General features: G+C 37.1%; 1 protein-coding gene and 1 non-coding gene across 2 annotated transcripts in view; one reads left to right on the forward strand and one right to left on the reverse strand.

The window, feature by feature from the left end:
* The window catches only part of ADAMTS19 (ADAM metallopeptidase with thrombospondin type 1 motif 19), a 214333-nt gene that overhangs the window by 164059 nt on the left and 25724 nt on the right, over positions 1-24550 (reverse strand). The window contains exon 4 of the mRNA XM_081825619.1: positions 1929-2094. Coding sequence (XP_081681745.1) covers positions 1929-2094 — 166 coding nt within the window. The remainder of the gene's footprint in view (positions 1-1928; positions 2095-24550) is intronic.
* On the forward strand, positions 23825-23931 carry LOC115943032 (U6 spliceosomal RNA). Its single transcript, XR_004077626.1, has one exon. It is a non-coding gene; the product is annotated as a U6 spliceosomal RNA (small nuclear RNA).

Genomic DNA, 24550 nt, shown 5'->3' on the forward strand with positions numbered 1-24550 from the left:
GCCGAGCAGGGAGCCCGATGCGGGACTCGATCCCGGGACTCCAGGATCATGACCTGAGCCGAAGGCAATCGCTTAACCAACTGAGCCACCCAGGCGCCCTAAAGCCATTTTTTAAATTCTAGACCTAAATTTAAAACATATTGGAAAATAGGTAAACTGGGTGAATCATCCAACTGGCAGCTTAATACTCCTTGCATGCAAGTGCCTGACCCAAATAGGTCAATTAATACCTAACAGTCATGCCTTAAAAATAAACATAAGAAACTTTATGAGCAATGTTTGCCAAATATTAACTGTGTTTATGATTTATAAACCTATTAATTATTATTTTCCAGAAACCTTTCTTCTGTGCAACATGGCACATAAAGCCTGCTTTGTGTCATCCTGTACATGAGTAATTAGAAGAGCTGGAACTTACTATGGTTTGAAAGTTGCACAGCGTCGATTTTTAGTATAATTCATACAAGACAATTTCCTTAAATGAACTAAATCCAAGTTGTTGCTGCTATCATTCCTCAACACAAGAGACTTTCTTTGGCTTGGTCATAATGCTATGACTTCTGTTCAGCAGTTTTATCTCCTTCTCTCTTCAAAGAGGGAAGAGGGATGTGTCTCACTTAAATTGACTAAATCATGTCCAGTGAATAGTGGGGCACAGAGATCCACTTAACCCCTTCTGAAGATGCTTCCCATACAGACTGATACCATGAGCTTTCACGGAAGAAAACAGAAATCGCGGATTAACTTGAGATAAATATATTTAAACAGAAATATACTGTAATTCTTTCTGAATCTGTACACCCTAAGCAAGCGATGATAGGAGTGGCGTATGCCTGCTGCAAATAATACTAATTGCCACAAGTCATAGACCTAAACTCGCCTCAAATACCATAACCAATTTTCGAATTGGTATCTTGGCCCTAAGTCTACTAACACCTAATTTTAAATCTGCAAGTCAACTTTTTATGTCTTTACAACAAAAATTCTTGTATAAATTCATATTTCCTTAGATTCTAACTGGAAATGTTTCTCCTATCAGCGACTATTCACTGAGATGTCTGGATTAGATCTCTAAAATTTTTTCCTAGGGACACTTCTAATTATTTTCTGAGTGTTGGCTATGACTTTCAGGTCCTACTTACATAATAGAAATCATTCGTTTTCCTTACCGTTCTTGCTAACACAGACATCTCTGCCAAAGGAAGTAAGAAAGTGCACAAAACAGTCAGCCCCATTTTATTTCTGTGCAGAACTGGCAGACAAAGACTAGGATTTGATGGTTGGAAATGTTTATGAGCTTCTGAAATGTCCAGATTTAAGGTATTTTGATACTGAGAATAAAATTCAAAGAAATAAATCTTTACTCTTCTCCCTATTACACTGTTAATTTTAATCTCCAAGATGATTTTTACTTGGGCCAAATAAAAAAAAAAAAAAAGAAGAAGAAGAAAGTAGTAGAAGAGGCATCTGGTCGAAGTAAAGAGATATCTATCATGTGCTCAAAGAGGTGGACTAAAATAAGGCCATGAGCTCAGTATTCAGTTTCGGGAGATCAGGAATTCTCTTGATGTCATTTCTCTGCCAGTGAGGTGAACAGTATACCACGAGGAACACTTCACTGTTTGAGAGAGATACAGGGCATGTTATACGTTAATCTCTGAAGTCCTTCCAGAGCTCCATCTTTTGATACTAAAATGTAGCACTTTGCAGAAGACTAAAAGAGAAGTCTAAAATCAATATATTCAATTGTTACTAACCAGAAGAGATTCCACATTTTAAGAAAAGTATAAAACCAGTAGTTGGATGGACGGACAGACAGGCAGAGGGACAGAGAGATGGACAGATAGGAAGAAAGGGAAGAGAAAAAAGTCTTCATGTATTCATCTCATATTGCATATTTGTTAAACCCTTCCAGGAGAAGGCATTACCTGAAATGATACCACAGTAATGACTCTGAGGAGCTGACTTCTCTGTGACTTTTTCCTCCATGGACCTTTTCGGCCTATATACACGGTGTGGGTGACCTGTTACGGCCATTGTGTCATTGAGTGGTTCAATAAATATGAAGTCCTCATTGAGCTGTATAAATCCCATCTGGAATATATAACATAAAAAGATATGTAAGAAATACTATATGGATAAATTATTTTCTAGGCTTTCCTACTCACACACACTCGATTTTCTTTCACATATGTGCACACATTCTAGGGAAGCTTTTTCAGCAATGCCACTAATAAGGTAACTGTCTTCCCATTTTATTACTTCATCTTTACATACTTTATTGCACTAGCATAAACTTCATTTAGTTAGACTTAGCCTGTGTGGGTGGGAGGCTAGATGCCAGCAACAGATGCACAGTAAAAATTCTGGAACAGTTAAAGGCACACTTTGGGAGACCCATGGGGTCACTTATATGTAGGCATGTATAGAAGAGCAATACGGTTTTTAATTGCATGCACCACATAGTCCAACTTCTCGACAATCACTATTTAATAAAGTAATTCATGTAACATGTCAAAGCAAATGCGGGGGACACAGCATTGAAATTATTATATAAAATACTCTTGAAGCTTTCTACTAAACATTTTTAAAACCTTTACACAGTAAATTACAGAAAAAAAATGAATCATCACCTACATAAGCATGCTTCATTTCATATAATACCATGTTTTCAAACTTAGCCAATTGTAGACAGAGAGCTAAGAACTGTAAAATATGGTTATTATTAATAAAAAGAACTTGTAACAGTAGGTATCCTTTTATTATATTGAGGCTAAGCCTCGTCATTTCTTTCCTTCCTTTTTTAGAACATAAATTTATATTATAACTAGGAAAATATTCCACACAGAACATATGACTTGACCTTTTTGATTTTTATTATTTTATCCTGCTGTGGTATATATATTACATTTATAAAATATATAATACATAGACTATTCCGTTAACTCTTTAGCCAATGTTTTTGAAGAAATAATCCCTTAGAACCTGCATTATTCATATCCAATCTGCTATCAAAGTTCTTCACTCTGTTTTGAATTAATTATATAAAAATTATGTATAGTTCATTTTAATTTGATCCACATATAACTAACATAGTAATAATATACTTACTTCTTCAGATATAATAATTCTTCTGACTGAATATTAAGAAAAATTAAATCTATACTACAAAGAGGTATGTTTTCCTTAAAAGTACAGAAGAGACTTTTTCTTTTGTTTTAATCATTAAAGTATATTACATCTTCTCTCCAGAAAGACTAGGTGATTGCCAATATGCCATCTCATTTTATTCTATATCGAATTGATGTTAAAAGATATCTTAAGAATAAATCTAAAAATACTCATTTTTTTATCAAATTTTTGTAACACTAATAAAATTCTCAAGTACTAGAATAACAGTTCCACCACCTCTGTCTGTTGTCCCCTTCTCTCTGTTTCTCCCTCTCCTCATCTTTCCTAGACACACACACACACACACACACATACACACACTGGGGGTGGCGATAATGGAGAAAATATTTACTGTGACAATTCTTGGAAAATAATCAGGCATGTATTATATATGTGGGCCATTTTGGGGGTAATTTTAATATGAATTCCAATGAATTCTTTTATTTTCCACACATGTGTTCATTGTCTCTGATGTAAAACTAGAATGAATCTTAAAGTAATTACAAGAAAGGCAAAAAAATCTTCCCTTGATAGAAAAAAGGACAGTAACAAATATTTAAAACTTGGAATGATAATCATTAAGATACAGTATATCTACACATGGACTGAGGGTGGATGGTATCACATTATATATATCACTGATGCATGCTGTGAAAATACAAAAATATGTTACTTTTATCTCATGTATCAGTATGCTTCTGAGGTTCAGTCAGTACGGAAGGTCACTAATACAACTGACAGTATGGCTGATGATTAAAATAATAAGTATTATGATGCTCAGTAAGACCATCTCAAGCAAACATGCTCAGTTTCCTTAAATCATAAATTTATAACCTGATACATTCTTTCAAAAGGTTATAAGTATAGTTGGATTTAGAACAATAAACCAAATAAAACTGAATTGCATACCAACATACAAAATTTAATGACTCCAAAAACAGATTCTGAACTTAAGATTATTTGGATTCATAACCTACTACTAGCTAAGTAACTTTGAGAAAGATACAGTGACTTAATCCACACAAGTGCTGCACAGGGCTGTCCAGAACATTCACTTTTGGGAAAAGCACATGTAATGCTCTTATCATAGGATGTGATACTGGGTAACCCTTCAATAAATGTTCACCATAATTTTTATTTTATTAATTAGAATAACCATAATAAATCATAGCACCCAAACATTTTAGTATGAACTGGAGGCCTCAGGATTCCAAAGAATCAAAACGGATTCACCTTTGTACCCCCATATTACCATATTAAATATTTTCTGAAATAAAATTTTTTAAGTTAGGATTTGGAAACGACTTCACAGTAATTATTTGTTGTGTTAGAACTTTATCTACAGACATTTTTTAAAACAAGAAGGCCACTTTTGGAAAGGAAGAAAATGTTGGAATAATTATAAATGGTGACTCACTCATTCAATACATATTTACTGTCTGACTACAGTTCACTCTGGGGCAGAGTTAGCGCTAAGTGTTCAGCATTCTTTCTTCAGGGAAGGGTTTTCTATCTGAGACCAGAATACTATCCTACAGCAAAGGAAGTGCTCTAACTTAGATCAGTATCTTTCAAGATAATTCTTTATATTAAAGCAGACTTGCAGAAAGACTTGAGGTTTTCTGTGTCACCACAAAGGCCTCACTTTTCCTACTAAGCAAACAGAAATCTGTATCTGCACTGCGATTTTACAAGCTATGGAAGAACATGAATCCATATTAACCTCTATGCACAAGGGTCCCTGTGTTCAACAATCCACAATTGGGCAGCATTCACGTTAGTGCAAATATTGTCCTTTCAGTTTCAGAAGGAAAGAAAAGAGAATGTGAATGAACATCGTACAGCACATCATCTAAAATAAATGCAAGCTTTATAAGCATTTTTTCTCCCAGATTGTTCTTATTTAGATTTTTCAAAATGATTTTAAATATTTTGAGACATTTCACACAAAATTTGGAAATGAAATTAAGTTTAACAGGTGTTCCCTCCCTTATTTCTGTTATCATGTGCATATTCTCATATGGTAGCATCTGTTCTTTTGTCGTTGAATGTTATTCTTTGATTTCACAATTTAGCAAGAACTTCAGTATTTTGCAAATTTACCCTCACTTACATTAATATGTTACCACTCATTTATTTTCTTCCTAGTTCTGACATTTTATTTCTCTATGTAGATGCCTCTGTGCTTTATTAAGACAACCAAGAAAATGGATCTTCATGTAGGTGCATTGACACTGTCATTAAATTCTAATCACATGAAATTTGATTTGGTCAATGTGCCAAATACGCTGTTGGTGAAGTGCTTCAATTAACCAAGATAAATGTTTCATTGTGTTCAAATTCAAGTTAATTATGGTTTACTAAATAGATCCTAAAACTCTAATGCAAACATAACTTAAAAATGACTTAAGGGGCACCTGGGTGGCTCAGTCAGTTAAGCACTGGACTCTTGCTTTTGGCTCAGGTCACGATCTCAGGGTGGTGAGATCGAGCCCTGAGATGTCAGGCTCCATGCTCAGCAGGGAGTCTGCTTGAGATTCTCTCTCTCTCCCTCTCTCTCTACCCCTCCCCCACCCACGCTCTCTTTCTCTCTCTCTCTCTTAAAGAAATCTTTAAAAAATGACTTAAAAATTAGAAAACAACATGGCACTCTCTCCACTCTTGTTCCTCTTCTTCTCTAACATTGCTACTTTACTTCCACACCCTAACTTCCCATTCACTCACAGAACTGAAGCACTACTATAGTTATCTCAAATTTTCTCTTCATTCTTCCCTGCTTCCTTCTGGAAACTTATTTTCCAGAACCTTGGTTTTCTAGGTAAGCTTTCAATGGGCTGGCTGAAGGTATTTATCTGAGGCTCAAACTGCGTATTGTCAGGCTTTGATGATGCCCTATTTTTAAAAATACATAGCATATCATAAGAACTCCATAGTGTAAGTGCTAAAGGACATGAGGAAGGTGTTAGATCATTATAATTTCAGGATATCAGAAGAGTCTCGAGGGATAGCAGAATCTGAATACGATGAGGGCAAGGTTGTTCCCATGAGAGGAAATACTATGAGCAAAGGCAAAGAGGACATGGAGTCTAGCTAAGAGTTAAGAAAATGCCTGCCTTGAGTAGAGAGATGGGAAAATGTAACCCAAAAACAAGATGAACCCATATAATTGAAAACATCAAATGATGAAGTTTTTGATAGGAAAGTCAATGTCCTCAGGTTCTGAGGATGATTACTCTATTGTCTGACCATAGGTATATTAGAGAATTAGTGAGACACTGAAAGAAGCACAAGTGTTTTGTTTCTAAACAGCAATTACAGAGGTTGTGAAAAGATCTGGCATCTTGAGATGCTTGTGAAAATATTGTACACAAATGTCTGATGCTCCACATGATCTGAGCAATGTACATTTGGCTTTATTTGAGTATTTTTTGTATGGTAATGTTCCAGTATACATCTCATTAAGTAAATAAAGTATATAAAGCATTATATAGTTCAGAGTGTAAGTATAATATAGGGCTTGATGTAAATTATAATACTATGGGATTGTTGGTGCTTTATTCAAAAGATATCATTTTCAATAATATTATAAATAGGAGTGATTTTTCATGCATTTGTGTATTCAGTACATACAAGCAAGTTTATGAAAATACACTTCTGACACCCTATCTATCCTATTGTCTTATAATGCTAAACTCTTCCTGACTCGACCCTTTTGATGTTTCCCCTTTACACCCACAGGGGGAAACTCTAAATCCTTAATGAAGATATATAAAGTTTAAGGTCATGATAAATTCTTGCCTACCTCTCCAGCTTTATTTTTACTACTTAAACTTTATATATAACTACAACAAACACATTTTTAAAGATTTTGTTTATTTATTTGAGAGAGAGAGATAGCGAGAGATAGAACACTAGCAGTGGGGAGACGGAGAAGCAGGCTCCCCACTGAGCAGGGAGCCCTATGCAGGACTTGATCCCAGGACCCCGAGATCATGACCTGAGCTGAGGGCAGATGCTTAACCAACTGAGCCACCCAGGTGCCCCCAACAAACACATTTTAATTTTGTGAACAAATTTTATATTTTAACATATTTCAGAATAACTTTTAGTTGTATGATCACATCTTGGTACAACGCACATAGTATTTTCTCTTTCCAGAAAGTCATTCTCGGTTATTTCTTCAAAATCAAGCCAACCTGGTCCTCTCTCCAAAGTAACCACTGCCCCCCAATCCACTTCTACGCTGTACCTTTCCCGTTATTACACTAATACGTCCACTATAGTTATGGTTTTTGTGTCCCTGATTAGACCATGAGCTATTTGGGGGAAGGCTTTGGGCATAGAGCTCAGTTGCATGCCTTCAATACATAACGTCTGGTATACAGCAGGTGTTTAAGGAATGTTGCTTTTACCTTAACATTTTCTTCCTTTTTGAGATCAAAAGAAAACATATCCATTCAATGTTCTTGATAGCATCTATTCCATCTACTCTACCTGTAACTCCATCTGAGGGGAAATTACTATTTGATTTCTCCCTTCCGGCATTCCCAATGTTGCCTTCTTTGTGAGCCCAAGTTCTATCTTTAGGAAAAGCTTTCATGGGACCACATTGTTAACATTATTCTGTTTTCTTTCCTTGCCAAAGGGCTTCAGAAAGTATCGTGAAACTACAAGGGGAGAAGCAAACCTAGAAATCATCAGGCCATCAGCGGAGTTTTAAAATCAAGAAAACCAAGACTTAGAAATATTGCATAACTTGCCTAGAATCACACGGAGAGTTCATTCGAGTGTCAGGGCTGGAATCTAACACTCCCAATTTCCAAATTTGTTTTTGGTTTTAATACATCACTCTAAATTTGCTTGCTACCTGCATTCTCCTTTCCCCCACTGAACCCTGGAAATTGTTCAGGGCCACCCACCATTTCCTGTCCTTTGTTCTCCTCTCTAAGGCATTTGACCCTTGACCGCTTTTCTTCTCCACGAATATCACATTGCTCTCACTCTCTTCTCTAGCAACTGTTTCTGTTTCCTTAAACAGGTCAAGTTCCTCACTCCAAAGCAGGTCTTTGGTCAACAACTGCTGTCTGCAATGATCCTTCCCAAAGGTTTTATAACACCCTCTGTGGAGCCCATACCCAAATCCCCAATCCCCCTCTTAGCCCACTACTTCCATTCAAGATCCATGCTCCTCCCTGCTCACTTCTCATCACCTCACGTCAGATGTCTGATCCTTCTCCGAAACCAGTGCCTCTGAGTGTGTATCTCTGTTCATGCCTCCAACTTGTTTCTAGTTACCAAGGCCGAAGAAATTAAGAAATTATAGAGTCCTTTTCTCTTTACTTCTTTTAAAATATTTATAAGAAAACAATAATGTAAGAAAATAATATGTCTGTGTGCCAGGCACTGTATACACACACACACACACACACACATATAAATGATTTCATGTAATCAAACAGCAAACTTGTGACACATAGGCTAATCTCACTAGTTTTGTAGTTGAAAAAAGTGAGTTTCAAAAAGATTTACTGTGTCCTAAGGTCACACATCAGTATGTGGCGAAGGCAGGATTCAAACCAAAGAGTGCCTTTGTGAGGCCATCTGAGGAAGTCTAGGCCCTGCCATATCATTGTTATTCCAAATAACTCTCATCTTTAAAAAATTCTGCACTGAGGATTTGACGTCAAGCACAACACCTCACAAATGGTAGATGTCCAAAATTTGATATCAACAGCAAGGCCAGGCCCCATCCCTCACAAAGCAAAAGACAAATATACTGCGTTAGGCTCTGAACTTTATCTCGAGCTGACTGTTTTATATGATGAGACATATTAGCTGCCAAAGGCACACTGGGTTTCCAAGAGGCCTGAGGGTTTCGCCCCCAGGCCTCCCTCAGTGCGTCAAGCCCAATCACTCTCCCATGGCAGATTTGGGAGAATGTTTCAAGGATTTCATTTTTCTTTCTTTTTTCCTTAGTTTTACAACTCTCTTTTTATTTTCTTTCTTAAAATGTCTCCTGATCATAAAGCCAGAACATTTAAATAGCAGAACACTTAAAAAATATAATTAAAAAAAGCGAACAATTATCCCAAATCCCATTACATAGGATAATTACATAGGTATGTGTATTCTTCTTCCTAGTCTATTAACATACACACAGACACGCAAAGTATATATGTGGGTGTGTACCTGTGTGTATGTGCATGTGTGTCTCTGTGCACACATTTGCTAAAGTTTTATATTCTACTTTATTTTCCCATTTAAGAATAGCTTAATTGTTATTTTGTTTCTTAATGATATTAAATAATCTTTATAAGCCTGGTTTTTAATTGCTGAATAACAGTCTACCCTCTAAATATATCATAATTTATTAGCTATTCATTCATTTGACCCTCTACTCAATAAATGAGTATTGACTTTGTACAGCCAGAGGTGGGGGGCAGCAGTGATGATCCAGGTTGGCAAGACCCATCACCAACTTACACACACTCTAGGAAGGGATAGGATTTGCTATTTAAACGACTGAGTCAAAGTTACACATACAATTGCTCTATCACTGTTAATAAGCTTTACCTTGATAGTTTATACACTCATTTATGTCTGTGTTCTATTTCACACACAAACACACACACACACACACACACACACAGAGTTTCAAATATAGCCTGGAAGTATCCCCCCATATACCCAAGGGACAAGGCAGGCGCTGAAAGTGACCAACTAGAGAAGATGAACCAGCCTTCTTCAAAGAACAAGTGTGAAATCCCAAGAGACTGAGGGGCATCTTTGAAGAGGACAGCCTCCCAAGAACTCATCAGTGTGGCCCATGAGAGACAGAGAGTCACCATTTTAAGCACCTATCAAACATAATGCTCAGCACTACTGTCCCATGACACAATTACCATGCCATGACACTGTTGCCAAGCCATGACACCACTGGTCACCCAAACATACTCCTCTTTTTTCAGCCTCCCTAAAAGTTTCTGCCCCCGAGGAGCCAGAGGAAGCTCAGGGCACTGAGCAGAAGAAATGGAAGCCCAAGGTGGGGAAATAGCAAGGACTCTGACTTCACTCTTCCTCTTCACTGCAAGTGATTAGCTCTAAGCAAGCCTGAATGTGGAGGGCATGTGGCAGAGAGACTTCAACTTTATGGGGGAATTTGGAGGGTTTGATGATTAGAGGATAAATATTTTAACTAAATTTTGTGACTAAATTTACCAAGTGACTTCTCACAACCTAACCCGTGAACACCACCAGAAAGAAGACCAGGGAGAACAAAACCCCAGTCTCATTATGGCATCCTTTGAGTCCTGTTTACTCAGTGAAAAGTTGTATGTGTACAATATGAATTCAGGTGCCAAGTACTTCAAGGGTTAGAGAGTGATGTGGGGAAGGTCTTTCGGGTGAGGTGACATCTGAGCAGAGATCTGAGAGTTGGCCAGGGCAAGTTAGAGGAGAGAACATTCTAGGCAGAAGGAGAAACAAAGACCCTGAGAGGTCTCCAACTTAGCATGTGTAAGGAGGAGCAAGGTTAGAATGGCTGGAGCGCAGGGATCCCTGGGAAAATGACAACTGGAAAGGAACCCAGGGGCATTCCATGGCTGTATCACTTATCTGATTCATATTCAAAAATAAACCCTGATGAAATCCTCCTGTGGTTTTTAGACTATTTTTCTTTTCTTGGACACTGGCTAGAGATTTTACTATGGGATGCTTCATGATGACCTTCTGTGCTATGATCTTTCAACAGTCTTATTTTATCTTCGTAATAATGACTCAGGAATACACATCACTCTTACAAATGAAAAAAATACGCTTTCTCTCCCATTTTCTTGAAAACCATTGGCCTCCTCTAACTTTTCGCCAGCATTTGACAGAGATATGCATTTTAAAACGATTTCAAAATGTTCCTTTTTAACGCCATTATAGATAAACGACATCACAAATATGATTATAAACAGAAGCTGTTCTATGTTGAAGATGTGAAAAGTGGTAAATGTGTAAAGTGAAAAACAAATGCTCCATCCTAACATTTAGTATCCAAAATTACTGACTTTTTGGTATTAGGATGGTTGTCTCATTTCTCATTTTATAGTCTAATTTTTGCTCAAATCAAGAAAAGCCATTGATCTTCATATACTTTCTAACATCCATTCACTTTACTGTAATCTCTTGTTGCTTAGAATGATTTTTAAATTAATTCCTCAGGGTTTTTTAAAACATATTTATTTATTTTAGAGAGAGAGAGAAAAAGAGCATGGGGAGGGGAGGGGCAGACTCCTCACTGAGCACGGAGTTGGACATGGGGCTCAATCTCAAGACCCTGATATCATGACCTGAACTAAAATCAAAAGTCGGATGTCCAAATGACTGAGCCAACCGGGTGCCCCATCCCTCGGGATTTTTATGGATTCTTTAAACATGCAAAAAAGTGAGTTGAGAAATAGGCAGCAAATTCAGTTTTAAATCTACTTCTAAGTTTATCAACCAGTCTAGCCCAAAAGCTATTATGTTCTACTGTATCTTCCTGATGATTACATGTTACAAATGTACCTACTGAATACCTGCTACATGACAGTGTGCAAGGCACTGAAGCTTCAAAAATGAAAAGAGATTTTAATTCCTATCTTCACGGGCCTTATGTATTAGGGGGAAAGACAGGAAAAATCAGGTATCCAGGCAAATATACTTAAGGAATTATAAATTGTGAAAAGTCTCATAAAAAGAAACAAAGTTCTGAGAGAAACAGGATGGAGACTGAGATGCTAGAGAGGGTGGCCCATGAAGACTCTTCTAAGGAAGGAGCATTGAAGGCAGGATCCGAAGAAGGAGCCAGCCATATAAAAAAGGCTGTAGGCAAGAGATAATTGTTGCATTAGGCAGAGGATGCCATATACCAAGACTATGACCCTGGAATATACATGGGAGGAACTCGACAGATTTTGTGTTTACAAAAATGTACACTTTTTAATTATTATTTATTACAATGTATGTTTGTGTTCTACATATTTATGCCACAGTACAACTTATTTTAAAAATGAAAAACAAAGGATAAATAATGTAACAGTATTACTTCGCAGTACAGAGGCAAGGAAAGTACTAAAAGAAATGCAATTGCTCCTGGAAGGCAGAAATCACGCACGGAAAGGAGAGAGCAGGATACTTTATTTTTTCCACCAAAATTTTTGTAAATATTAACTTTACAAACAACGTACAGACGTAACTTAGATTATACTTTAGTTTAAAAGGGGTTGAAATGGAAGGATATAAGACTTGTTGGAGGGGACACTGCTATAATTAAAGCAATTAATAATGGTGGCATTGGTGTAAAGTCTGTCAGTGAGGAAGACCTATAGATGAGCGAGGACAGCATGAAAGAATTGACAGGGAGACTGAGGCAGTGGCGGAAGTCACAGACAAATAATAATAGTAGCAAAATATAACAGAAGGGTTGGCAGGGCGTGATTCATGGAGAGCTCTGAAGACCATGAGAAGGCACTGAGATTTTACTGGAAATGTAATTGGAAGCAACTGACAGTGGGTGGCACAATCAGAAATTTTGAAGAAAGTCACTCTTGTTCTTTTTTTGGAAAACAGATTATAGGGTGACAAGAGGAGAATCAGGAAGACCAGTCTGAAGTGAGCTATAATGATCCAAGAGCAAGCCTATGGTGAGTAAGACCAAAGGAACAACATACAGTGGCTGAACTAAGGATGTGGAGAAAAGTAACCACACTTGAGATTGATTTTAGATACTCATACAAACCAGAGGGTGACCACTCCAATTGGTTAATGGTTTAGATGCTGGGACATGGAGGGACAATAACTCAGAGAATTAAGGATGACTTAAGGGTCTCTGGCTCACGTACTCCAGAAGGGGAGATACAGGTCTGTAACTGAGATATAAATCAAAGGACCTTATTAGGTTTGATGTATCTGTGAAATATCCAAGTGGAGAAATCAAGTAGACAGTTGGAGTATGGAGTTCAGTGCAGAGTTTTGAGCTGGAGACATATGTCTGGGAGCTGCCAACAAAAAGATAATCTTTCAATCCACGGGGAAGAGTGACGATATCCAGAAAGGGAGTGTTGATAAAGAGCAAAAGAGAGCCTAAAACCAAACCCAAAGGACCCTAACATTGAGAAACAGAGAAGGAATCAGCAAAGGAAGGTCCAGTGAGGTTAAAGGAAAAGTAGGAGCTAGTTGATTTTTTAAAATAAGAATTAACTCTTTCTAGAAGTGGCTATTAAAAAAAAAGACAGGAATAAGCTCTCATTCAGTTCACAATGTGCCCTAACCCACATTGCTTGGGTTAAAAATTCACTAGTCCTAGGCAAGATGATCAAACACATGTGCTCATGCTTCTGTTAAACTGAACAGCAAAAACCAAACGAAAGAACTCCCCTGCCTACATCAGTCAGGGTTCTCCAAAGTCCTAACAAGGCAACTTTTGTTTTGCGGCAAGTAAGAGAATTTTACATGTTCCATTTTTTTGAGTCATGAGGAGAATTTCAGTTTCTTAACTAACTCTGCTTGCCCTATGTACTTTTTTAACAGTTGGCTTCCAGCTCGCCACTCACCCTAGCACTTCATGAGCTGGTGCCTATTCAGTTATACACCTAGTTGTTAAAGGGTTAGTCACTCGGTGATTTTGCAGAGCCACTCACCATGGTGATGAGCCCCTACAGCACTTATCTCATGCAATTCCAGCCCAGTTCTGTGCTTCCAGTGGAACTGAATGAGACCACTGAGGAAGCCGCACAGCTGCGATGTGGGGCAATACTCCTCACTGCCAGGTCTTACTGGTGACCTCACAATTAGCAGAGACGTTGCCAACCTCCTACATACCCCTAGGGAGTGGATGCGAATTCGCTTTACCATGGAAACAAGATTAGTGGAGCAAACTCGTCAAGGGCCATAGCACTGGTACTCAGAGACATGGAAAATGTGCTGCAACTTCTTTTCCGGATTCAACTAAAGGTCAAATAAATAAAATAATGAATTTATCCGACAATATTTACTGAGTGCATACTATGTGTCAGCTAATGTGCCAGATGCAGGAAATACAGCAGCGCACCCAACATGTTAAAACAGCCAGTCTCAAGTATCTCTGATAATACAGACAGTCCCCCAATTACAACGGGGTTGACTTGTGAGAATACAACCTGATGATGGTAGAAAAGCGATGTATGTTCAGTAGAAACCGTACTTCAAATTCTGAATTTGGGGGCGCCTGGGTGGCTCAGTCGATTAAGCGACTGCCTTCGGCTCAGGTCATGATCTTGGCATCCTCAGCATCAAGCCCGTGTCAGGCTCCCTGCTCAGTGGAGGGATTCTCCTTCTCCCTCTGCCCCTACGCCGCCCACTCGTGCTCTCTTTCTCACTCGCTCTATCTCAAAAAAATAAATAAAATCTGTTCAAAAAATTCTGAATTTGGAACTTTCCCTGGGCTGGTGACATGCAAACAATCCTCTCTCATGAGTCTGGGCAGTGGGAGTATCCAGAGTTACCAGTCAGCCACATGATCCTGAGAGGAAGCGATTGACGCGCCTACTACAACCATCCTGTACCCACTGAACCATTCTGTTTTTCACTTTCACTACAGTATTCAATAAATCACATAAGAGAGACAACACTATATTATAAAATACACTTTGTGTTAGATGATCTTGCCCAACTGTAGGCTATGGTAAGTATTCTGACCACATTTAAGGTAGGCTAGGCTAAGGGATGATATCTGGTAGGCTGGGGCATTGAATGCATTTTTGACTTACGATGTTTTCACTTTATGATGGGTTTATCAGGATGCAATCCCATCATAAGTCAAGGAAGATCTGTAAATAAGGAGTTTCCTTATTGTAGATTTTAAGTCTTCTTTCTCATTTTGCATGCACATCAGCAAAATGTGTTACTACTTTTCCATTTAGGACCCTTGAATAATTCAAATATTCTCCCCTACTCCCATTCTGAATGGCATTAGGTAATATACAAGAAACTATACTGGTGTTTTACTCCCTTGCAAGAAAAAATAAATCTTGTACCAGCAAAGTTCTTCCTCACATGGCCTGTTTCTTCACTTTACGATCCCCGAATACCCATCTGTGACTAGGCAGTACTGAAAGAGGCAATTGAACGTCTTTTCTCCCCACATTTCTCTACTGTCTTTTGTCCCATCAATGAGTACATGGGCTCAAAAAGCTACTGTAATATTGGGCTGACTTAAGAGATCATACACCTAAAGAGCTGAAAAAATCTGGTAAAAACCGGGAGACCCAAAGCACTCTGCACATACCAGACCACATTGGGAAAATTACGCCCATGCATCACGTTGTAAAAAAGACATTTATAAACAAGAGCGTATCCAAACCAGAAATCAGGGGTCACTTTGTTCCAAATTCCACCCAGAGAAGAAATCATTCATCAACACCTTTGATAAACATTTAATATTCTGCTTACACACTTCAATAGCTAATAGGGCAGTTACTGCTCTGAAGCAATCCAGGCCTCTACTGGACAGCAATAAGTCTCAGAAATATTTCTTTAATCACCACCAGGTTAAATCATGAGTTCTGACTGTACGTCCTAAGCACCTTTTCACATTTCAAATACATGACAAATACTCTCATGGCCTTTCTGTATGTGACCAGTTACCATAACGATCCCTGATATGAAATCTGTCTTCATTCTTTTCACTTTACTTGGATGCTCTCTAGTTTATGAATGTCATTCTTAGGTATGATTTTCTTTGATTTTAAGGCATGGAAGTGAATGTTCAATAAAAAATGTCTAGCGCTTAAGATGAGTTAAAATAATAGACTATAAGAAAAGTAGCACGTTAAGAACCTGGTAGAGACTGGTAGAGGATAATAAGAGAGGAAGTGCTTTTATTTATAATTATTTACCATTCTTTATTAGGAAATATTTCAGACCTTCAGAAATATACAAGACAATAGAATATCCAGGAATCCATTCCTGATACTTAAGAAATGTTAACATTTATGTACTGTAGATAATTTTTTTAAAAATATAACAATTTCTTGATTCAGTTGAAATGGATCAGCACACATTCCCAAACCAATTCCCTTCTTTTTTTTTATTTTTTTTAAAGATTTTATTTATTTATTTATTTGACATAGAGAGAGAGAGAACAAGTAGGCAGAGAGGCAGGCAGAGGGAGAGGGAGAAGCAGGCTCCCCACTGAGCAGGGAGCCCGACGTGGGGCTCGATCCCAGGACCCTGGGATCATGACCTGAGCCGAAGGTAGCCGCTTAACTGGCTGAGCCACCCAGGCACCCCCAATTCCCTTCCCTTATTGCAAAGAGGTTAACTACAACACTGAAGATGTGTGTATCTTTTGCACTCATGTTTTAAATTTCCACTACATATGTATTGTCTTTGCAAGTACTACGATGAGCATGCTTGGACCTATCTAAAAAAGTTCACTCTCGTGGCTGTGCTGAGGGTAAACTACAGATGGGGGAAAGGTCACATGATGACAGGTTATCGGTGGCTCAAGTAGAAGGTGAGCTTGTGATGTGTGAACGTGCACTCTGAAGGAAAGAAAGGAATTCGGGACCACACTGTGATTTTTGGCCCTTGCCAAATGACCATCAGCAGGACGAAGAATAATGTGGGGAGAGGAGAATTTGGGGTTGGAGTGGGAGAGATGATCACTTCAGTCTGAAACATGTTAAGTTTGATATGTCTACTAGACCCCATGTTGAAACGTCAAATACATGTCTGGACATACGAACTTGGAGCTCAACAGAGAGGTCTAAATTAGAATTACTTATTTTGGAACCATGGGCGTACAGTTGGCATTTAAGCTATGAGACTGGGTAAGATCCCCAAATAAGTGTACACAGGGCAGAAAAGAAGGCCCATGACTGAGCACTATGTCACACCTGTTGGGAAGATACAGAGAAGAAGAATGGCCAATGCAGCCGGAGAGGGAGCAGTCAGGGAGCAGTAGGGTCCTGGATGGCAAGTGATAAAAATGTGTATCAAGAGGGAGGGACAGCATGATCAGCTATTCCCAATGCTGCTGTGGGTGAAGTAAGAGAAGAATGTATCAGTAGCCCCAAGTGAATACTTGTCTTTGTCTGGTCCACATCCTCCATCCTTTGCAATTAACTATTCTGAAATATAGATATTTATTTGTTTATAATTCAAATAAAAAGTTAGAACAACTACCATTCAATTCCTTATTTCATTAATGCTAAATGCAATATCAATTTCAATGGAAGATGGGGAAAATTTCCTCTGCAAATTCTCTTAGTAATCTAGGATGAAATGACACATCTGTATCAGAACACATGGATTTATTTGAAGGGTTAGGGACTTTCTTGTCTCATTACCTAACTAGACTTCAATGCCACATGGCCAGTACTTATTCCACCTTTCAAAAGCTTGAAATTAATTAATTTTTATTTGGTAGACTCAACATACGAATTTTAGCACTTTGTATACCTTTCTTACAATATTATGAATTTATTCTTACCTTGTAAAGTACTTAGCACAGTCCCTAGCTGTCTACCCATGCGCATTCTCTTCTCATTTCTGTTTCCTACACATTCTTCTGAAATTTTTGAAGGCTGTGTAGGAAATTAAAGGTTACAGGAAAACAAAGAAATCAACCCATCATTTCTGCAGGTATGCATTTTACAGTTACTTTGATCACTTGGCCATGAGAAGTCACTGTGTCGTTTATTTGTACTTGAATGCGGAAGTGTCAGAGTCCTTTTGGAAATCAGATCCTAGAGGCCACTTTAGCACTAAAAATTTGAAAGGAATTTTGGTGGAAGAATGTTAGTGAGAGAACTTCATTTCACTGCTCAATCAACCAACAGACATTTCCTGGAATGCAAGGGCTAGTTAGGTTTATATGTTTTCTTTCAGACCTCTTTAAACAAATTGATGTACAAGTGGCACATGGATATACCACTACTTATCAGCCTAATTTAATATTCCTCATTCACTTAATTAATAAAAAAAATATCTAATAGGTAGCATTTCTAAAAGTCGAGAAGATTATTTCATGCACTGACCAAAATATTTTCCGTTCCTCATTTCCATTTTTCTTAAACACATTTAAAGCCCTTACAGTGATGCCAGATAAGTTCTAAGTAACTTACTACATCTTAAAAGGTGAAGACAGAGACACTGAGAGGATAAGTAAATTGTCTAAGGTTACACAGTACGATTATAATAGGGGAGTTTGGATTCAAACCCACACAATGGCTCCTAAGTCCACACTCTTAATATAAAGGAGCCAAGGAGCTCCACAAGTAAGCTTGTTACCTCTGGCATTCTGTCTGCAATTACTAATGACTAAGGTTTTTTTCCTGTAAACTTAGTACTAAACTTAAAAAAATATATATTCAGTTTTAGCTGCATGTAGAAGGAGCTTTCCCTAAATGGAGCTTTTTGGTGTTTGGGGTAAGTTTATAGGTTGTAGCATATGAAATTGCTTTTTATTGTATGTCAGACACTCATATATTGACAATTTCATACAATTCAACCTATCCAGAACAGACCTTAAGCATAAAGGATAAGGCAGAGGATATGACCACTGAAAGACTAAATTCAGGACTTCATCACATGGGGCCAGTGTTAGCGTAAGCAAGTCATATAACCTCCTTGGTGCTTATTTTTTCATTGTTAGAGTAAAAAACACTAAGGTGTGTTGATCCCGATGCCTGAGAAATTAAGTTTAACCTGTAAAAAAACCTCATCAACAACAGTGTTCAAAACACTATGTATCATTCCAAAAAGAGAGCCAAAGCCCTAATCACAAAAGGTGGACGCTTCCAAAGCATCTGTATGACTCGGAATATGCTTCCTAGAAAATATGAAAACAAGCAATCTTGGGAAATTATAACTGAGCTGTGCATCCATCCAGGAAACTAAGAGCCAATGGTCTGGGAAAGATTCTCATAAAAGATAAAATGGAAGATATGAGATCACTGAATTAAAAAAGGAAAGGTTAAGGGCCTTGCAGTTCTGTTTGAAAACTGAAGCTACCACAGGCCAGTAAGTTTTGAAATGGGCTTGTTCACAGGGACTTCACTGAGCATCTCACCACAGGCTATGGAGACAAGATCACCGTGGTTACCAAAAGGACCTTACAGATGATTAACACATTCCAAATTACACAGATGAACACAGGAAAGAGAATTCAAGAGGCACTGTTTCCTCTCACTTCTGTCACATCACCTTTCTTTTTCTTTTGATAATGAGCTTGAAGATGAGAAGACCCACCAGCAGTTTTAATTAAGTGTATAAATCATACTTTAATTTTCATAATGGGCACTCAATACATGCTAGCCCATATGTGATAATGTCAGAATTACTACCTACTGACTTGGGTAGTAAACCAAAACTATGAAAGAAAGCTAGATAGGCCCAATTGTGACATTAAAAGTCTGATCTTCATAGACTACTGAGGCTTTGTAACATTTTTAAATGTATTCTATACTCTGGATTAATTTCCTTAAACACCACTCATTCATTTAAAGAACACTCATGCCAAATTTGGTTCACTTTTCAGCCTTAGGAGTCAGGCTGATGCTTGGCAGATAAAAATGGGTGTGAGCGTCTGTGTAAAGCTTAGCCAGGACAAAGGCAACATTAAGAGTGAAATTAAAGCAACCCTTTCCTATCTTATGAATTACAGCTTCCTGTCCATTAAATGAAATGATATATGTGAAAGCACTTTATACAACTATAAATCTCTACAGAAAGTGAACTATTCCTGTGTTCTACCTTACAGAGTCCTAAGTACTTTATCTCTAGATAACTAAAATTTTCAATTCAACATAAAAGCCTGGTATGTTTCTTGTGCTGTTAATAGGATCTCTAGCAGAAAGTAAATAAAACCAGAGGCCTAAAAAATCACACCACCCACACAATACAGAATTACAGTATTGCCTCATGCTTTCTTTGGGTCTTGTAATTTATCTGGGACTTATTATTTATTCAACTTGTCCAACATGTAGACTTCAAATCCATATATGGGTATGAATCCCTTCAGGTCTAACTCAACAACTACCCAAAGAATACATATGAATTACAGTTCTCACTAATTCAGGATATGCCAGAGTAAATTGTTTTAAAGAGCTGAAGACACATGAGAATATTCCAAACTGAGAAAGTTCATCTAGAAAATGTTATGCTATTTAGAATTCAATACAGATGCCAAGAGAAAGGATAAATGTATTTATTACTTTACATATACAAAAAGAACACACAAAACTTTAAAATTCAGTTATATTAATTAGTATATATGCTAATTATATATTTTTTATATATATTATGGTCCAAGAATAGGAATCTGGCCATTTAGAACTGAATCAAGACACTATGCAAGATAGTGAACTGGATCTGCCCTATGTTATTATAAACTATATATATACATATATATGTGTATATATATATATGCACACACACACCCATATATACTTACTATAAGACACACTTCTATTAAATTTAAAAACAGATCTCAAAGGCCATAAAATAGAAATACTTAATATTGACCTACTACAGAGGGAGGGTTTTTTTTGTTTTTTGTGGGGGAAGGGCAGAGGGAGAGAAAGAATCCCAAGCAGCCTCCACACCCAGCACGGAACCTGACGTGGGGCTTGAACTCACAACCCTGAGATCATGACCTGATCCAAAATCAAGAGTCAGACGCTTAGCCGACTGAGCCACCCAGGCACCCCTACAGAGTGAGTTTTTAAGCAACTTTATTTATAGAACTTTAAAACGGTAAGAGTTTAACTTTATGGTTGAAATGCACTGTTATATATATAATAAATAACATCATATGTTGAAAAATTACCATCTTGCTTTTTAAGCCTTGACTCAAACTTTTCTCTGCATCCTGACAGTGCCTTTGAAGAGAAGAAAATAATCTTGAAACTCCTCGGGAATTAAAACAAATGCCCAGGTTGTATAGATATCTAAGAAAGAAGTTTTAGTTGCCTCAACTTTACTGTTGAATCGGTAATAATTATATTGGAAAGAGTATCTCATTCAAGTTTCACATGTAGTAAGCTAAATAGTATGCGGACCTACAGAGGTGAGCAGGAGGATGCTAGAAGCAAAGGAGAAAAGAAGTGACGTCTCCTCTCTCTCTCTCTCTCACACACACACACACACTCATTTATTGTAAATTGGCATTACACCTTTTGAACTTCCTAAACTCACTTTTTAGTTTTAGTAGCTATTTTATAGTTTCCTCAGGATTTTTCATGTATATAATCACATTGTCTGCAAATAAAAACAATTTTACCTCTTCCTGTTCTATCTACACATCTTTAATTTTTAAATTAGTTTATTTACTTTTGCTTATGGTACTGGTTAAGACTTCTGGCGCAAGATTGAATAGAAGTGGTTAAAATGGATATCCTCATCTTATTACTGATAATATACACACAGTCCTCTGCATTTAAAAATGATGTCAACCATGAGGTTTTTTTGTTTTGTTTTGTTTTTGTTTTTGGTAGACGTGCATTGACAGGTTTTGGTACCTACAATCTCGTCTTAGTTTGCTGAACATTTTTATCAGAAATTAATGTTAAATTTTGTCAAACTACTTTCCTGTATTCATTGGCATTGTTGTATAGTTTTTCTCTTTCATTTGTTTCATATAGTGAATGACACTGACAGACATTTTTAAGGTTAAGCCATCCTTGCATTCTTGGGATAAACTCCTTCTGGTCATGATATATTGCTTTTTTTACCTATTGCTGGATTTGATCTGCTAATAGTTGGTAAGTATTTTGGTGTCTATGTTTCTGTGAAATTAGACTACAGGTTTTGTTTTTTTGTTTTTTTCCTGGCAGTATCTTTATCTGTTTTTTGTTTGTTTGTTTGAGGGAGAGAGAGAGATGGGGGAGGGAGCAGCAGGAGAGGGAGAGAGAGAATCCTAAGTAGGCTCCATTCCCAGCACAAAGCCTGACATGGGGCTCAATCCCATAACCCTGAGATCATGACCTGAGCCAAAATTAAGAGTCGGACACCCAAGTGACTGAGCCACCAGGCACCCCTCTTTATCTGTTTTTGATATCAGGATAATACTGGCCCCATAAAAGTATTGGGAACTGTTCTGTTCCTTCAAATGACTTGAAAGAATCTGTGGTATTTCATCTATAGATTATTAACATAATTCACTAATGAAGGCATTTGGGCCTGGAATTTTCTTTGTGGGAAAAGCTCTAATTACAAATTCAATTATACTATATTTAGGGCTCCACAGATGTTCCACATTATTTTTGTCAGTTTATTAATATGTATCTTTCAAGGATTTGTCCTTTTCACCTAGTGTTGTAAACTTTCTTGACATAAAGTGGTTCATAATATTTCCTTATTATAATTTTAATTCCAAAGGAACTGTTGTGATGTCTCCTTTTTATTCCTAATATTGATAATTTGCATTTTCTTTTTCTTTGATCAGTCTAGCTAGAGATATAGCAATTTTATTGTACTTTCCAGAAATTTTATCTTTCTCCACTTTTTCTGCTTTAACGTCAATGATTTCTGTTCTTACATATATTATTTCCTCCTGTGCATTTTGGGTTTAATTTGCTCTTCTTTTCCTAATTTAACATTGAACTATCTTATTCCCTGACACTAAATATTTAATGATATAATCTTCCCATAAGTATTACTCAGCTGCATCCCATATAGTTTGATATAGTGTTCTCATTTTCATTCATTTCTAATTTTTTTTTAAGTTCCTTAGTGAGTTCTTCTTTGATCTATGTACTATTTGGTAGTGTATTGTTTCACTTAAAAATTTATACTAATTTTCAGGCATTATTTTGTCGCTGATTTCCATTAATTCCACTCTCACCAGAGAACATATTAATATGTTTTCAGTTCTTTAAAATTTGTTGAGAAGAGTTTAACAGCCCCAACACATATGATCTAGCTTGATGACTGTTCTATGTGTATTAAATACAGAATTTTCTGGAAGTGCCAGTTAAATCAAGTGGGTTGGTGGTATTGCTCAGTCATTCCATTTTTAAAAACAAATTTTTCTACGGGCACATGGGTTGAATGTCTGACTCTTGGTTTCGGCTCAGGTCATGACCTTGGGGTCATGGAATTGAGTCCAGGGAGGGGCTCTGGGCTCAGCATGGAGTCTGCTCAGGACCCTCTCTCCCTCTCCCTCTGCCCCTCCCTCTCCCCACACTCATGCTCTCTTTCTCTCTCTCTGTCATAAATGTTTAAAAATTTTTTTAAAAATTCTATTTGTTCTACTAATTACCAAAATATGAGTAAAGATGAGAAGAAAAAATAACAGTTTGACAATACCAGGAGTTTGTTGGTATGGGTGTGGGGAAAATACAAGCTGGCAAGAGGAAACAGTATTATAATCACAATGAAGAACAATTTGATAATATATAATAAATATGAAGATGTGTATGTCCATAAGCCAACATATTACTGATAGGTATATACCTAAGAGAAACTCTCACACATGTGCACACAGAACTCACAAAAGGATGATCATTATTATATTGCTGGTAACTCCAAAATATAAAAACTAAAGGGGAGGGTAGGTGGATAAACATCAATCAATAGGGGAATGGATAAATAAACTCTACTGTATACAAATAAATATTGCAATTTAAAGGGTGGACAAGACGTGCTCACTTTAGCAGCACATAGACTAAAACTGGAATGATACAGAGAACACTGGCAAGGCCCCTGCACAAGGATAACAAGCAAATTCATGAAGCATTCCATATTTTTAAAAAATTAAATTAAAAAAACTCAAAAATGCAATATGAATTTTTAAAAGCCAAGTTCTAGAAAGATGTGTGTAGTATGATTCCATTTGTGCAAATGTTTAAAATACAAAACAATGCTGTTATAGACTTTTATGGATGCATACCCATATAATACAATTATTAAAGTATGGATGGAAAATATGTATACAAATTTGAGAACAGTGGTTACATCTGGGGACTCAGAAAATAAAATGGTTGTGGAAGAGCACCCACAAGGGCTTCAACATCATGTGCAAAATTTCAAAATAAAAATCTTAAGCAAAAAAATGGTAAAATGTTAACACTCATAAAACCTGGGTGTTAGCTGTATTTAATCTCTGTGCTTTTCTGTACACTTGAATAGCTTTATAATTGGAGATTTAGGTGTAGCCTTTAATGACTAAAAGAGTAATAGAAAAATGGGCAATGATTATCTGCATGCAATCCACGGAAGAAAGGTGAGTTGTGGAAAGAAACATTAAAAATTCAGAAAATATCTTTTCATACAAAAGGAATGTTAATATTCACTATGGATGAGGATATGAAGAAAAGGGTGCTCTTAGGTACAATAGGTGAGAGTGTAGACAGGTCTAGCATTTCTG

Source organism: Leptonychotes weddellii, chromosome 7 (genome assembly GCF_054177405.1).
Source record: "Leptonychotes weddellii isolate Sample4059 chromosome 7, ASM5417740v2, whole genome shotgun sequence".
Lineage (NCBI taxonomy): Eukaryota > Metazoa > Chordata > Mammalia > Carnivora > Phocidae > Leptonychotes > Leptonychotes weddellii.